Here is a 16749-nt window from a genome sequence, read left to right as displayed (position 1 = left end):
GGCCAATGGTGACTTTTAAACATTTACAGAGTTTAATGGCTGTGATAGGAGGAAACTGAAGATGGATCAACATTGTAGTTACTCCACAATACTAACCTAATTGACAGAGTGAAAATAATGAAGCCTGTACAGAATAAAAATATTCCAAAACATGCATCCTGTTTGCAACAAGGCATTAAAGTAAAACCTGAATACAAAGTGTTATGTTTGGGACAAACCCAATACAACCTATTACTGTGTACCACTCTCCATATTTTCAAGCATAGTGGTGGCTGCATCATGATATGGGTATGCTTGTAATCGTTAAGGACTGGGTAGTTTTTCAGGATAAAAAATAAATGAAATGGCACTAAGCACAGGCAAAATCCTAGAGGAAAACCTGGTTCAGTCTGCTTTCCAGCAGACACTCAGAGATGAATTCACCTTTCAGCAGGACAATAACCTAAAACACAAGGCCAAATATAGTATTGGTCTTCACAAAGTTCGCTGCTTCAGTGTTATGAGATATATCAAATGCTTTTATTGACAATTACATTTAAGTTTATGTAAAGAGTCAATATTTGCAGTGTTGACCCTTCTTTTTCAAGACCTCTGCAATCCGCCCTAGCATGCTTTCAATTAACTTCTGGGCCACATCCTGACTGATGGCAGCCCATTCTTGCATAATCAATGCTTGGAGATTGTCAGAATTTGTGGGTTTTCGTTTGTCCACCCGCCTCTTGAGGATCGACCACAAGTTCTCAATGGGATTAAGGTCTGGGGAGTTTCCTGGCCATGGACCCAAAATGTCGATGTTTTGTTCTCCAAGCCACTTAGTTATCACTTTTGCCTTACTGGAAAAGGCATTTGTCGTTCTTGGATGGTTGGGAGACGTTGCTCTCGGAGGATGTGTTGGTACCATTCATTATTCATGGCTGTGTTCTTAGGCAAAATTGTGAGTGAGCCCACTCCCTTGGCTGAGAAGCAACCCCACACATGAATGGTCTCAGGATGCTTTACTTTTGGCATGACACAGGACTGATAGTAGCGCTCACCTTGTCTTCTCCGGACAAGCTTTTTTCTGGATGCCCCAAACAATCAAAGGGGATTCATCAGAGAAAATGACTTTACCCCAGTCCTCGGCAGTCCAATCCCTGTACCTTTTGCAGAATATCAGTCTGTCCCCGATGTTTTTCCTGGAGAGAAGTGGCTTCTTTGCTGCCCTTCTTGACACCAGGCTATCCTCCAAAAGTCTTCGCCTCACTGTGCATGCAGATGCACTCACACCTGCCTGCTGCCATTCCTGAGCAAGCTCTGTACTGGTGGTGCCCCGATCCTGCAGCTGAATCAACTTTAGGAGACGGTCCTGGCGCTTGCTGGACTTTCTTGGGCGCCCTGACGCCTTCTTCACAACAATTGACCTCCTGTAGCTCAGTTGGTAGAGCATGGCGCTTGCAAGGCCAGGGTTGTGGGTTCGATTCCCACGGGGGGCCAGTATGAAAAATGTATGCACTCACTAACTGTAAGTCACTCTGGATAAGAGTGTCTGCTAAATTACTAAAAAATTTAAAAATAAATAAATAAATTGAACCCTCTCTCCTTTAAGTTCTTGATGATCCGATAAATGGTTGATTTAGGTGCAATCTTACTAGCAGCAATATCCTTGCCTGTGAAGACCTTTTTGTGCAAAGCAATGATGACAGCACTTGTTTCCTTGCAGGTAACCATGGTTAACAGAGGAAGAACAATGATTTCAAGCACCACCCTCCTTTTAAAGCTTCCAGTCTGTTATTCTAACTCAATCAGCATGACAGAGTGATCTCCAGCCTTGTCCTCGTCAACACTCTCACCTGTGTTAATGAGAGAATCACTGACATGATGGCAGCTGGTCCTTTTGTGGCAGGGCTGAAATGAAATGTTTTTTGGGGATTAAGTTAATTTTCATGGCAAAGAGGGACTTTGCAATTAATTGCAATTCATCTGATCACTCTTCATGACATTCTGGAGTATCTGCAAATTGCCATCATCAAAACTGAGGCAGCAGACTTTGTGAAAATTAGTATTTGTGTCATTCTCAAAACTTTTGACCATGACTGTATGTCTATACTGTGTTTTCAGTGTGTCAGTGTAACATGCTGGCCACATCACTTGCGTCGCATGTGCGAACGTTGCAATATAATTTTACACATACATGTTATTCAATCATTGTACCCACACTGCTCGCGCGTGTCAACTAGTGTCTGCGTAGCCAGGCGCTAAAATAGAACTTGGTTCTATTTGTGATGCTTGACGCGCTGCAATTGTCGAAGTAAAATAACAACCCAATGTTTATATCCCAGGACAAATTAGCTAGCAACAGCAAGCTAGCTAGCTAAATTGCCATAAATGTTTAATGTTTTTCGACCTGTCCCCAAATTAATATAGTTGGTTCAGAGTTCGTTTTTATATTTCAACCTGTGTGTACTAATCGCGTCTGGTGTGGGTGGACAAAATCAACATGCGCGCGAGCGGTCTTGTCAGCGTGTAACACAGTGTTGGTCTTCTTCAATATCTGTCTCCTAACTCCCCACAGACTATCTGAGCAACGTGATGGATGCTTTGGGCCTGCAGCCCTCCAGGACCCTGCAGCAGATAGTGACCCTGCTGAGGGCCAAGCCAGAGGAGTACAGACTGACAGCCAAACTGCTGCCCCGCAGACTGGTGTCCACCATCGCTGCCCTGAGGGGGCTGGACCACTGACCATGGTCTCACTCTAAACAGGTAATGGACTGTGGACAAAAATGAGCTCTTTTACTAACTCTGGCACATTGAGATTTATATGAACACTGAAATGTTGATTAATGTGCACTGTCCCTGTCACATAAGTCAAACATTAGAACTATAGGGCCCAGAGTTTTTTCTCATCTTAACACAAATACGTTGTTTCCTTCATCGCCTGTGTTGGTCAGACAGATCTTGTGTTTACACCTGACTAAAAAACTAATCCAGTCTCACAGAATGTAGACAAAAAATTATCAAATGACAAAAAACATTATACAAAGTATAAATATGGATTGATGTAATGTAACGATTATGATCCTACTCAAATCGCTTGTTGCTCACTCTTTTTCCCTTTCTGTAGATATGATAACTAGAATCTGGAGTCTGGACCCCTGGTATGGCAGAAAACTGAAAAGTCTCCATTTAGGGATATTCCCATCATGAATTGGCTATAAGCAACATCTGGGAATCAAATATTTAAACTGCTTTGGCATCATACTGTTTGCTATGCTGTTGTCTTTTTTTCTATTGTTTTCTATTATGGTTAATTTTTGTTAATTTACACTTCTATGGGGGGAAATCAGGGTAGAAATGGTTTTGCTTATTTGTAATGTACTGGAATCTGTCCACTCATTTAATAAACATCTGGCCTCTTTGTCTTCAACTCTTTGATAATGAAGTTCATTGAAGATTCAAATTAAATGTCTGATTTAAAGGAGACCTTTTCTTTTTAGAACCAAATCTCTGTGACATCACATGGCATGTTATAGAATGGTCCAGACACCTCTTTTGTAATGAACTTGTTGTGTAGTGTGGGGGCCCTGATAAAACATTAACAAAGGCTCCAAAAATACCCAAATGTCCATTTTGAAACGGCAAAGCTCTCAGTTTTAGTGGTGCAGGTTTTTAGATGTTGTACACATGACATTGTGTCATTCCGAACTTTATCCGCAACAGTATATAAAAAAAAATTGCGACTCAAGCAATACCTCTGTCCATTCTACAGGGCACTGCCAATATGAAGGAAACACTTTGAGTAAATGAGAGGTACAAAGTATCCTGAACAAAAATATAAACGCAACATGCAACAATTTTTAAGATTTATAGTTCATATAAGGAAATCAGTCAATTGAAATAAATTGATTAGGCCCTAATCTATGGATTTCACATGACTGGGACAGATATCTTAAGAAGGTAGGGGCGTGGATCAGAAAAGCAGTCAGGATCTGGTGTGACCACCATTTGCCTCATGCAGTGCGACTTCTCCTTCGCATAGAGTTCATCAGGCTGTTGATTGTGGCCTGTGGAATGTTGTCCCACTCTTCAATGGCTGTGCGAAGTTGCTGGATATTGGCGGGAACTGTATATGACATGAGTTTTATGAATTGGAAATGTGAAGTGTACATTTGTACTCATGGTTTGGCTTGCTTTTATGACTTGAGCACCGCGAGCGACAATACGTTTTGCTGATTTTTTGTTGTCTGAGTGAGGGAAATGCTGTAAATGAAGATGACTCAATGTATTTTGAAAGATGAATATGGAGCGATTTCAGTGCCAACAGAAATTGTATTTTATAATTTATAATTTAAATTATAATATTGAATTTGAATGTAATATTTTTGAATGTTTAATGCATAAATTGAATCATTGAATTCATACATTTAACTTGCATTTCATGATTTAAAACTGAACTGAATGAATATTGCTTTCAGCTTTAAAATACAATTTCAATTTAATATTCTAATTCAATATTTACACTGTGTACAAAACATTAAGAACACCTTCCTAATATTGAGTTGCACCCCCCTTTTGCCCTCAGAACAGCCTCAATTTGTCAGGGTATGGACTCCAAGGTGTCAAAACCGTTCCACAGGGATACTGGCCCATGTTGACTCCAATGCTTCCACACAGTTGTCAAGTTGGCTGGATGTCCTTTGGGTGGTGGACCATTCTTGATACAAACGGGAAACTGTTGAGCGTGAAAAACCCAGCAGCGTTGCAGTTCTTGACACAAACCGGTGCGCCTGGCACCTACTACCATATCGCGTTCAAATGTCCTTATATTTTGTCTTGCCCATTCGACTCCTCCCCTTCATCTACACTGATTGAAGTGGATTTAACAAGTGACATCAATAAGGGATCATAGCTTTCACCTGGTCAGTCTATGTCATGGAAAGCGCAGGTGTCCTTGATATTTTGTGCACTCAGTGTTTATATTCAGTTTTCAAGATGTTGTCTCTGGTTTTGAATCGGAATTTAGAGAACTGAATCTGAATGCATTTGAGAAGTTGAATATATGAAATATTTTTATTAACTTGAAGTCATGGTTTGTAAACTTTGATACATAGACGATGAATGCAATATCTACCCTATTGAAACGGAATATATAAATATTGCATTTGAATATTCAATTAAATTGAAATTGTATTTTAAAACAATGCAACATTCATTCAGTTCAATTTATGAATTAAATGATTCAATTTGTACATCAAACATTACAAAATATTACATTATAATTCAATATCAATTCAAAATTATAAAATACAATTTCTGTTGGCACTGAAATCGCTCCACACTCATCTTTCAAGATTACGTGGTGTCATACCCTGGGTTGCTCTGAACAGAATGAGCCTTTGTTTGTTTATTGTGAAGAAAATCTGCCGTGGCACACGCACCTGAATGCACTCATGCCTCCTTTCTATGCACAGCAGAATTACGATCAGTTTCTCTGAATTGCCTTGTGAAAGCCTAACACTATAAGATCAAATTTTATAACTCCGCTAGTCATGTTGGCAATAGAACAAGCTTTCAAATCATGCCCACCTGACCCAGATTGTGATTTATAATGGACAATTGTTGTATTGCTCAAACAACAATAGTAAGTGTGTGATGGTGGGGATACAGGGTTGTGTTCCAAACGAAACGACTACAAGTGCGCTTGCTCTAGTTCCTCAACGGAACAGCTATAGCTGAAGTGAATGGAAATCGCTTAGTCCTCTCACTCAAACCCTTGTAATTGTTTTGTCTAATTTGTTTCTCATGTTGCACCTACACCACATCTTCCAGGAATAGTCTTATCATGTTACTGAATGTATCCAGAGGATTTTCAGATTTCGTTGTCAACAAATGTGGCAAAATGTCCAGTAAATGTCAAAAGCACATAAAATCAACAGTGTAATGTTTGGTTTCAGTCTTGTCAGGTAAAATGTTGAATACTCACCTTTGCTGTAATCATTTTCCCATTATCTACAAACTGTTCCCTTTCAATTGCTACCATGGGTATGCATATGCATTTCATATTTCATCTGTAAGAAACATTCAAATTTAGCCCTATCCAAGGTTATTATAATTATGCAATTTTCTATTATTTTTTTTTATTTCTATTAGGTTTTAGATTTTTATTTTAAATTTAGTTTCAGTTAGTTTTTAGGCTTGATTTACGAATTTCTATTTAGTTTGAGTTTTGTAAAATAATGTATATTTCGTTTTTTTATTATTTAGTTTCAGTTTTCATTTGTGTTAGGGACAGAAAGTAGGCTTATGCATGGGAGTAATACATAAGGTGATGGGCCAGGTAACAGGTTTGGTTAGGTTTAAATTATAAATTCATCTTAAATGTGACTTGGATTTAAAAGGTTAATTTTCGGTGTCTGACTCAGATTCAGACATTTCTGCCACGCCGTTCAAAGCTATGGCCAGCTCTGGTAGTTGTTGATCACACAGGTATTCTCTTCCCTGTTCTGTAATAGCGTGATAGCCTTGAAAATGTTTGCCCTGTGGTCAGTTATGACGAGTATATATAGGATCTCTCCTCTGGTATATCCCATGCATCCAATGTGTGGTCAATTACCTCTACGGTGTGTGGATGCTTAATCCGATGAAGGTTGAGCAACGCATGCTGTGCCTTGTTGGAGGAGGGGGTGATAGAACCAAGCTCATATCTCCATAAACGAAGCAGTCAATCCATCCGTAAACACACAGGGTTACTTTACATGCCTCTCAGAATCTCCTTAACTTTCTGGGTTGCTGTATCCATTTGCAAAGCAATCAACTCGTTTACTCTAGCAGCGCCAGGAGTTTTACATTTGGGATCAAGAGTTTGGTTGAATTTTCTGAAGGCTGGCTCATCGCACAGTCTCGTGTACTTGCCAAACTGGATGAATGAATTAACCAGTGCTTCTTCTCGTTTGTTAAACTCATTTGAATTAGGTTGTCATGTTTCTGCTCTTTTCATGCAAACTGCTAAAGTTGGTTGTTCTGACGTGAAGCTACTGGTTGCCGTTGACGTGCAGCTACTAATACCTGTTGGCTGTCTCACCTTGTCTTTATCCTGAAATTGTATGATTCTTTGTGGGCTCTGTTCAGATGAACTTTGAGGTTGGTTGGGTTTTCCATTTGATCTCTGTTCCACACATTTTGCCATCTTCTGACACTACAATACATTTGCTTTTGTCCTTTCCAGCAATGTACTCGAAACAATCCCATACAGGGCTTTAACTTTTGCTGACACCATTGTTCAAGCCTCTGGTTCACGCTCACGCTCTGCACTCGCCCTCAGATTTCTTCCCTGTTAGCTACTGATAGCTAGTGATAGGGATGCACAAGCTAGACCTGTTTGAAACACCGCCATCTACTGGCAGCATTTACCCGCCAGATTCAGAAGCTCGGAAACCCTATTAGATTACTGCCCAGTTAGTTTTGCAGTCAAAGATAATACACTGAACAAAAATATAAATGCAACAATTTACAGTTCATATATGGAAATCTATCAATTGAAATATATTCATTAGGCCCTAATGTATGGATTTCACATGACAGGGAATACAGATATGCATCACCAATGCCTTAAAAAAAAAGTTGGGCCGTGGATCAGAAAACCAGTCAGTATCTGGTGTGACCACCATTTGCCTCATGCAGCGCGACACATCTCCTTCGCATAGAGTTTATCAGGCTGTTGATATTGGCCTGTGGGAATGTTGTCGCACTCCTCTTCAATGGCTGTGTGAAGTTTCTGGATATTGATGGGAACTGGAACATGCTGTTGTACATGCCGATACAGAGCATCCCAAACATGCTCAATAGGTGACATGTCTGGTGAGTATGCAGGGCAACTGGGACATTTCCAGCTTCCAGGAATTGTGTACAGTTCTTGCGACACGCGCCGTGCATTATCATTCTGAAACATGAGTTGATGGCGGTGGATGAATGGCACGACAATGGGCCTCAGGATCTCGTCACGGTATCTCTGTGCATTAAAATTGCCATCAATAAAATGCAATTGTGCACGTTGTCCGTAGCTTATGCCTGCCCATACCATAACCCCACCGCCACCATGGGGCACTCTGTTCACAACGTTGACATCAGCAAACCGCTTGCCCATACGATGCCATACACGCTGTCTGCCATCTGCCCGGTACAGTTGAAACTGGGATTCATCCGTGACGAGCACACTTCTCCAGCGTGCCAGTGGCCATCGAATGTGAGCATTTGCCCACTGAAGTCGGTTACGACGCCGAACTGCAGTCAGGTCAAGACCCTGGTGAGGACGACGAGCATGCAGATGAGCTTCCCTGAGACGGTTTCCGACAGTTTGCGCAGAACCTTTACAATTGTGCAAACCCACGGTTTCATCAGCTGTCCGGATGGCTGGTCTCAGATGACCCTGCAGGTGAAGAATCCGGATGTGGAGGTCCTGGGCTGACGTGGTAACACGTGGTCTGTGGTTGTGAGGCCTGTTGGATGTACTGCCAAATTCTCTAAATTCTCTAAGCCTCGGCTTATAGTCAAGAAATAAACATTAAATCCTCTGACAACAACTCTGGTGGACATTCCTGCAGTCAGCATGCCAATTGCACGCTCCCTCAAAACTTGAGACGTGGCATTGTGTAGTGTGACAAAACTGCAAATTTTAGAGTGTCCTTTTATTGTCCCCAACACAAGGTGCACCTGTGTAATGATCATGCTGTTTAATCAGCTTCTTGATATGCCACACCTGTTAGGTGGATCGATTATCTTGGCAAAAGAGAAATGCTCACTAACAGGGATGTAAACAAATTTGTGCACAAAATTTGAGCTAAATAAGCTTTTTGTGTGTATGGAAAATGTCTGGGATGTTTTATAAACATGGGACCAACTTTACATGTTGTGTTTTATTTTAGTTTTTCAAATATTTTATTTCAGTTTACTAAATAGTTTTTTATTTTAGTCTCAGTTTTCATTTACTATAATAACTTTGTCCATATGTACAGTTGTGGTCAAAAGTTTTGATAATGACACAAATACTAATTTTCACAAAGTCTGCTGCCTCGGTTTTGATGATGGCAATTTGCATATACTCCAGAATGTCATGAAGAGTGATCAGATGAATTGCAATTAATTGCAAAGTCCCTCTTTGCCATGAAAATGAACTTAATCCCCAAAAAACATTTCCACTGCATTTCAGCCCTGCCACAAAAGGACCAGCTGCCATCATGTCAGTGATTCTCTCATTAACACAGGTGAGAGTGTTGACGAGGACAAGGCTGGAGATCACTCTGTCATGCTGATTGAGTTCGAATAACAGACTGGAAGCTTTAAAAGGAGGGTGGTGCTTGAAATCATTTGTTCTTCCTCTGTTAACCATGGTTACCTGCAAGGAAACACGTGCCGTCATCATTGCTTTGCACAAAAAGGGCTTCACAGGCAAGGATAATGCTGCTAGTAAGATTGCACCTAAATCAACCATTTATCGGATCATCAAGAACTTCAAGGAGAAAGGTTCAACTGTTGTGAAGAAGGCGTCAGGGCACCCAAGAAAGTCCAGCAAGCGCCAGGACCATCTCCTAAAGTTGATTCAGCTGCAGGATCGGGGCACCACCAGTGCAGAGCTTGCTCAGGAATGGCAGCAGGCAGGTGTGAGTGCATCTGCACGCACAGTGAGGCGAAGACTTTTGGAGGATGGCCTGGTGTCAAGAAGGGCAGCAAAGAAGCCACTTCTCTCCAGGAAAAACATCAGGGATAGACTGATATTCTGCAAAAGGTACAGGGATTGGACTGCTGAGGACTGGGGTAAAGTCATTTTCTCTGAGTCCCCTTTCCGATTGTTTGGGGCATCCGGAAAACACATTGTCCGGAGAAGACAAGGTGAGCGCTACCATCAGTCCTGTGTCATGCCAACAGTAAAGCATCCTGAGACCATTCATGTGTGGGGTTGCTTCTCAGCCAAGGGAGTGGGCTCGCTCACATTTTTGCCTAAGAACACAGCCATGGTACCAACACATCCTCCGAGAGCAACTTCTCCCAACCATCCAAGAACAGTTTGGTGACGACCAATGCCTTTTCCAGCATGATGTAGCACCTTGCCATAAGGCAAAAGTGATAACTAAGTGGCTCGGGGAACAAAACATCAACATTTTGGGTCAATGGCCAGGAAACTCCCCAGACCTTAATCCCATTGAGAACTTGTGGTCGATCCTCAAGAGGTGGGTGGACAAACAAAACCCCACAAATTCTGACAAACCCCAAGCATTGATTATGCAAGAATGGGCTGCCATTAGTCAGGATGTGGCCCAGATGTTAATTGACAGCATGCTAGGGCGGATTGCAGAGGTCTTGAAAAAGAAGTGCCAACACTGCAAATATTGACTCATTGCATAAACTGAATGTAATTGTCAATAAAAGCCTTTGACACTTACGGAATGCTTGTAATTATACTTCAGTATACCATAGTAACATCTGACAAAAATATCTCATAACACTGAAGCAGCGAACTTTGTGAAGACCAATACTTGTGTCATTCTCAAAATGTTTGACCATGACCATATATAGGCCAATTGCCATGAGCGTAAAGGGTTAACTGAGAATGCTGTTCCCACAGTCCATTTTGTATGCAAACAAGTTGTATTGTTCACTTTTTTTTTTTTTTTTTACAGTATGAAGGTTCCTCTCAGAAAAGTATTAAATAACATACTGTAATGCATGAAAACACAGTTGTAGGATAGGCTAACTGTAGTAAGGGCCACCCATACACAAAAATGTATGCACGCACGACTGTAAGTCGCTTTGGATAAAAGCGTCTGCTAAATGGCATATTATTATATTATATTATAGTAAGGATCCGAATTTTCTGGGCACCAAAATATCTCAGTATCTTTCCAAATCGGCGTTTTTTAAAATCACTTAAACCAGTTGTGTATGACTGTCTGAGTTTTAGTGGAGCATTCTGTCCTACAGCAGGAGAGCAGAGTTAGACAGACCCCAGTCGGCATAGAAAGTAGAATTCGCCAGCATCACATGCCGCTACCTGCTCTCCTCTCCTCCAACATGGATCTGTGTTTGGCAGTGACGTCAGTCGTCACCGCCCTGCCTGCCTGCAGTATCGATGACTCCAGATGATGAAGACAGGAGAAGCGGCCTTGCGATGAATCAGAATTAGGAATAAAATAAACCATCACAGGATGAGACACTACTTCACATTTGGCGACGGAGGTATCGAAACATGTTCATTTTACTGCGTATATACGATGGATAGTATTATCCTGAATGGAGGGAGCGGTGGACTATACTTCCCTTCGGGCTTCTTTCTGGGGGCTTCTCAGTTTGAGAGAGCTTCTGTAAACGCTTCAACGGTATGGGCGATTTAGTGAGGACATCCACGGGTCTATAAACAGCAGTTTCGGGCAATATCGTGGAATCTTTTTTTCTCTGAAGATGCGAGAATAGGATTAGGCTATATTGGTGGAGCTGCCGTTTATTTAATAAAACATGAGGAGCACCGCTCGGTACACTGTAGTCCCAATTTATGGGTTGATTTATTGCTGTCGATGTTCGAGTATCATGACCCGCTGATGCTCTAATGAACGCGCATCATTTTGGGCATCCTAAATGTTACACCTGCATGGCATGGCACTAAATTGATAGCCTACGAGATTATGAAAATTAACTCACGCGTGGAGACCCTCTAGGCTACTTTTATTTAAAGTGGCATTTGGCATGATAGCATCTTCCCATAGAGAATATGTATGCAATCCGCAGTGTTTAAAGTGAGATGAAAAGAGACATGTCATTAGGCTATAGGCTACTGGTGATAAGACCCCCAAATCCTCCAAAATAATAATAATGTTTTATAGCCTACTGTCATCATCAGTGAGGAACATCAATTATCACTGTGTTTGGCTTGTGTCATTGGAATCGACAGACTGATCCAATTATTGTCCAGATGCTCGCTCTCTCTCTCTCTCTCTCTCTCTCTCTCTCTCTCTCTCTCTCTCTCTAATAAGATTTAAATATTGAGAAACCCCAGCCCTTCAACCATGTCGAAAGCTACCACTAAAGATAAGAAATCCTTCGGCAAGAAGCTCTTCCGAAGGGGCTCTGTGCGCTCTGTGGGGAGCTTTATGAACAGAGTTCTCAGGACTCTGTCGACTCTGTCCCATTTCGGCACCGAGGAGCATGAAGATGAAGAGAAGGACGATGCAAGTTTCATCCCGGCCACCACAGGCGGCTCTGTCCCCTCCGACGACAGTGACTGTGGCGGGTTCCTATTTGGGGACAAGGTCCCCGGAGTTGCCGGACTCAAGAACCATGGCAACACCTGTTTCATGAACGCTATCTTGCAGTGTCTGAGCAACACTGAGCTCTTTGCTGAATATCTAGCATTGGAACAATACCGTGGAGAGGACAGCAGTCACAGCACCAATGACAAATCGACTGAATCGAATAAACCGAAGTCAATAAACGGTGTCTGTATTCAAAGAAAGGGACACCAGCAGGAGTCGGGTGAAGTCACGGAGCAACTTTCTGGTCTCGTCCGTGCTCTGTGGACGTTCGAGTACACCCCACAACACAGTCGAGAATTCAAGGTATGTGGATGCACGCGCGGCCAACTATGAATCGTTTGCATTGTTTTTGCTCGTTGCCTGTTGATAGAAATAGGATTAAGAATGAAATCCTACAGGATTATAAACTCAGCAAAGGGCGCACACTGGAAAGTCAACTAAATAGGTGGCATGCATGTGTTATTGTAATGCAGCCACGTGACTAATATGCACCTGCCAAGTTTTACAATATAACCGCAAAACAGCAACTGATGTGTCAATGTTTCATGGGTACATTCTTTCTTGGTCTTACTTTGTTGCAGAAGCTCGCGCCAGTTTACTGTAGGCCCAGCCCTATTTGTTGTCTGTGGGGATTGAAAGTGTCAACAAAACTACTGTAGGCCTACTATTGATGCATTCGAATTGACATTATCAGAAACATAATGGCAGCTGTGAGTAGTTGTGTTAGAGCAGGAAGGCTAGACGTTAGAGCAGAGCGGGAGAAAAAAAAAACTGCACATGGTTGGCCAATCCTGGTTTAGTGCATGGGCCTTGAGTGCTGTGATATACACACTATTTACTTCCACCGGATATCTAAAAGCTCTAATTGAGAGCACACATTCAGGGCAGTCCTGAGCGGTTGGATACAGTATATCAGGAGTCAAGTAGATACTTGTCCATCAGAGCCACAGGGCCTAACAAACAAGATGAATAAAATACGAAAAATCCACCCAAAATATTATTAATTGTTAATACAAGAGTGATCAATAGTTTCATGTAAGCCAATATCAAAGTTAGTAATATGTTCGCAGATATCTATATAACAACATTAATTAATGAAAATCATTAAAAAGTGTAATCGTGTCATGTCAATTTTAATTAAAGCCTAATGTACCATGCTCTTGATTAGTCAAATCAATTAGAAACAACCACCAAGTAGCCTAGCAGTGGCAGATATGATGAATGGATTCAGCAGCAGTGAATCTCTGATCTGTTCCCTCTCGCCTATCTGTTGGATTTCTTTAATCAGTTGAGAATGGCATAAACACTTTTGCCACTCAATCAATCAATCAAATGTATTATATGAAGCCCATTTTACATCAGCAGTTGTCAGAAAGTGCTTTACAGTTATCCAGCTTAAAACCCAAAAGAGCAGGAAATACAGTTCCAGAAGCACAATGGCTAGTAAAAGAACTCCCTAGAAGGCAGGAACCTAGGAAGAAACCTAGAGAGGAACCAGGCGCCGATGGGTGGCCAGTCCTCTTCTGGCTGTTACCGGTGGAGATTTAAGAGTACATGTGGCTTTCAAGACTTCAGACATTCATAGATGCAGGGTCAAATAATAACCATGGTGGCTATAAAGGGGGCAACAGTTCAGCACCTCAGGAGTCAATGTCAGTTGGCTTTTCATAGTCAGTCAATGAACGTTTCAAAATGAACATAACAGCAGGTCTGGGACAAGGTAGAACACCAAGGTAACACGCCCAGTGAAATCAAGTCAGGCTTCTACAGTTTTCGGACTTTCTGAAGAGCAGAGAGGTTGTATTCCTGTAGAGTGTTTGATGGACATTGAAAGGTAAAGCAGCGTCTGAACCTACTAGCTTGTGTCCCAGCAGCTAGCCTGGTCAGCTTTCAATACCACCATGCCTGTCAAAGTCACACAACTAAAGATTTCTCTGTGAACCTCTATTTCTTTGCACCAGGCATTTTCTTTTTGTCTATTTCAGTCTTATAACTACATGTCCTGCTTTACCAGTTCAAAGTAAATATTGGAGGGGAATTGAATTCAACAGGCCCGTCCAGAAGCACTCCGCTTATTCCTGACACTGTTTCTATTTCCGTCCATTTTTCTCCCTTGGTTGCCAGCCAGAGAACAAACTGTCTTATTCGATCTAGATTCACTCTGGAGTGTGGGGCCATGGTCATATCTGTGAAGGAGAGGCTTCTTCACTAGAGACATTGGACTCTTTTAAAATATGCAAGTGATTTATGAAAAGCAAGTGTGTTTACATGTTTTGTATTGATTAATTAATCTGCATTTTATCTCCATAACTTTTCAAATATATATTTTATCTTGTCATAATTGGTATTGGCTCAGTTTTGCATCACAGGTCACTTCACAGGTCTACCTGATTAGTTAATTGCTTAAGCCACAGTATAAAACAGGTGTTCAGAATGTTTGAGAGCCATGTAAGGTGAGAGGTTGTTTTTAGCACCTTTGAACTGCCAATGGGTATTTTCATCAAAGATGGTCTATTATATTGTCAAGATATTCAATTGACCGCTCTAACAATGGCAATACATGTCCTCAAAGATGGAAGGCAGGCGAGAGAAGGCAAGATCAGGTGGGACCATTCTAGCTAATGAGAGGGCACATATGGGTGCAAACAACAGGCCGTAGGCAGACCTGGCTGTCAAGAGAAGACAGGCTATGTGCACACTGCCCACAAAATGAGGTGGAAACTGAGCTGCACTTCCTAACCTCCTGCCAAATGTATGACCATATTAGAGACACATATTTCCCTCAGATTACACAGACCCACAAGGAATTTGAATAAAAATCCAATTTTGATAAACTCCCATATCTATTGGGTGAAATACCACAAGGTGCAATCACAGCAGCAAGATTTGTGACCTGTTGCCACAAGAAAAGGGCAACCAGTGAAGATCAAACACCATTGTAAATACAACCCATATTTATGTTTATTTATTTTCTATTTTGTACTTTAACTATTTGCATATCACTATAACACTGTATATAGACATAATATGACATTTGAAACGTCTTTATTCTTTTGGAACTTGTGTGAGTGTAATATTTACTGTTCACTTTTTATTGTTTATTTCACTTTGTTTATCCAATTCACTTGTTTTGGCAATGTAAACAATTGTTTCCCATGCCAATAAAGCCCCTTGAATTGAACTGAATTGATAGAAAGAGGACTCTTTGTATCTGTGCCATTATAGCGTCTGTGACAGCATGGGCAAAGCCATTGAGGCTATCTCCATTTTAAAGTAGTCAATTGTCTTCTTCATCATTGGCTGATTGCTTCCAATTCATAGGATTCCAATTTGTAAGTCGCTCTGGATAAGAGCGTCTGCTAAATGACTTCAATGTAAATAGGAGTTCCCACCCAGTTGACTACTTTAAACTGGTGGAAGCCCTAAATAGCAATGTCCATGCTAAAATGGGTTATATCCATGATGAATCCTCTATATCTATGACAACATCCACAACTCCGATATAAAGTCGTTTAAAGTTTCCGAAAATGCCATGTGTGTCCACTTATGTCAGTGAATTCGTAACAACCTAACCAGTACGAATCTTCTATTCAATCAAATAAGCCTCACGTAGCAAATTAGCAATTACATTTTTTGTTGACCAAATTCGACACTTCTCATTGACCTCCATACAACAATTATTCGCTTCATGGGCTTATTTTCGTGGACAGATTCTGGATGTAGTAAAACCTCTCGCTTCCTCTCTGTTTCCATGTAAAAGGACCCATGAACACCAACGTGAAGTTCATAGGAGCATGTAAAATTGGGTGTCAAATGAAAGCTAAGAGACTATATTTTTGAGAAATTAAGGCATATATACATTTTTCAACCATTTTCCATCCCATAAATTAGGAATAAGCAAAGGCTTTGATTTCAGGTCAAACAGATGGAAAAGGGCTCTTAGAAAACATCTACCAGAAAAAGTCTTAGAAGGTATTAGAAATACATAATGTTGAAGTAAAGACCCCTGCCAACTAATATCAACGCTTACACTCCCCGGCCAGTTTATTAGGTACACCATCCCGTTCACGAAAATGGATCGCTCCTACAGACAGTGAGTCTCATGGCCTGCTATTAAAGCATGCAGACAGGCATCGAGGCATTCAGTTACTGTTCGATTGAACGTTACAATGGGCAAAACGAGTGACCTAAGCGACTTTGAGCGTGGTCTGATCATCGGTGCCAGGCACGCTGGATCCAGTATCTCAGAAACGGCCGCCCACCTGGGCTTTTCACGCATGACGGTGTCTAGGGTTTACCGAGAATGGTGCGACAAACAAAATACATCCAGTCAGTGGCAGTCCTGTGGGCGAAAACAGCTCGTTGATGAGTGAGGTCGAAGGAGAATGGCAAGAATCGTGCAAGCTAACTGGCGGGCCACAAACAGAAAAATAACAGCACAGTACAACAGTGGTGTGCAGAACGGCATCTCGGA

At 41.4% G+C, this 16749-nt stretch overlaps 2 protein-coding genes across 2 annotated transcripts in view; both read left to right on the top strand.

Annotated features, from left to right (window-relative positions):
• Positions 1-3403, top strand: part of LOC311100664 (conserved oligomeric Golgi complex subunit 7-like) — a 39241-nt gene extending 35838 nt beyond the window's left edge. Inside the window, exons 18-19 of the mRNA XM_084141597.1 lie at positions 2552-2739; positions 3101-3403. Coding sequence (XP_083997723.1) covers positions 2552-2718 — 167 coding nt within the window. The 3' untranslated portion in view covers positions 2719-2739; positions 3101-3403. The remainder of the gene's footprint in view (positions 1-2551; positions 2740-3100) is intronic.
• An 8626-nt stretch (positions 3404-12029) lies between these two features.
• The window catches only part of LOC311100427 (ubiquitin carboxyl-terminal hydrolase 31-like), a gene marked incomplete at both ends in the record, with an annotated part of 44452 nt that continues 39732 nt past the window's right edge, over positions 12030-16749 (top strand). Inside the window, one exon of the mRNA XM_084141341.1 lies at positions 12030-12578. Within this exon, the coding sequence (XP_083997467.1) occupies positions 12030-12578 (549 nt within the window). The remainder of the gene's footprint in view (positions 12579-16749) is intronic.

The sequence above is a fragment of the Coregonus lavaretus genome (genome assembly GCF_964263955.1).
Source record: "Coregonus lavaretus genome assembly, chromosome: 25".
NCBI lineage: Eukaryota > Metazoa > Chordata > Actinopteri > Salmoniformes > Salmonidae > Coregonus > Coregonus lavaretus.
Note: the sequence above shows the minus strand (reverse complement) of the source record. Positions and strands in the feature narration are given on the sequence as shown.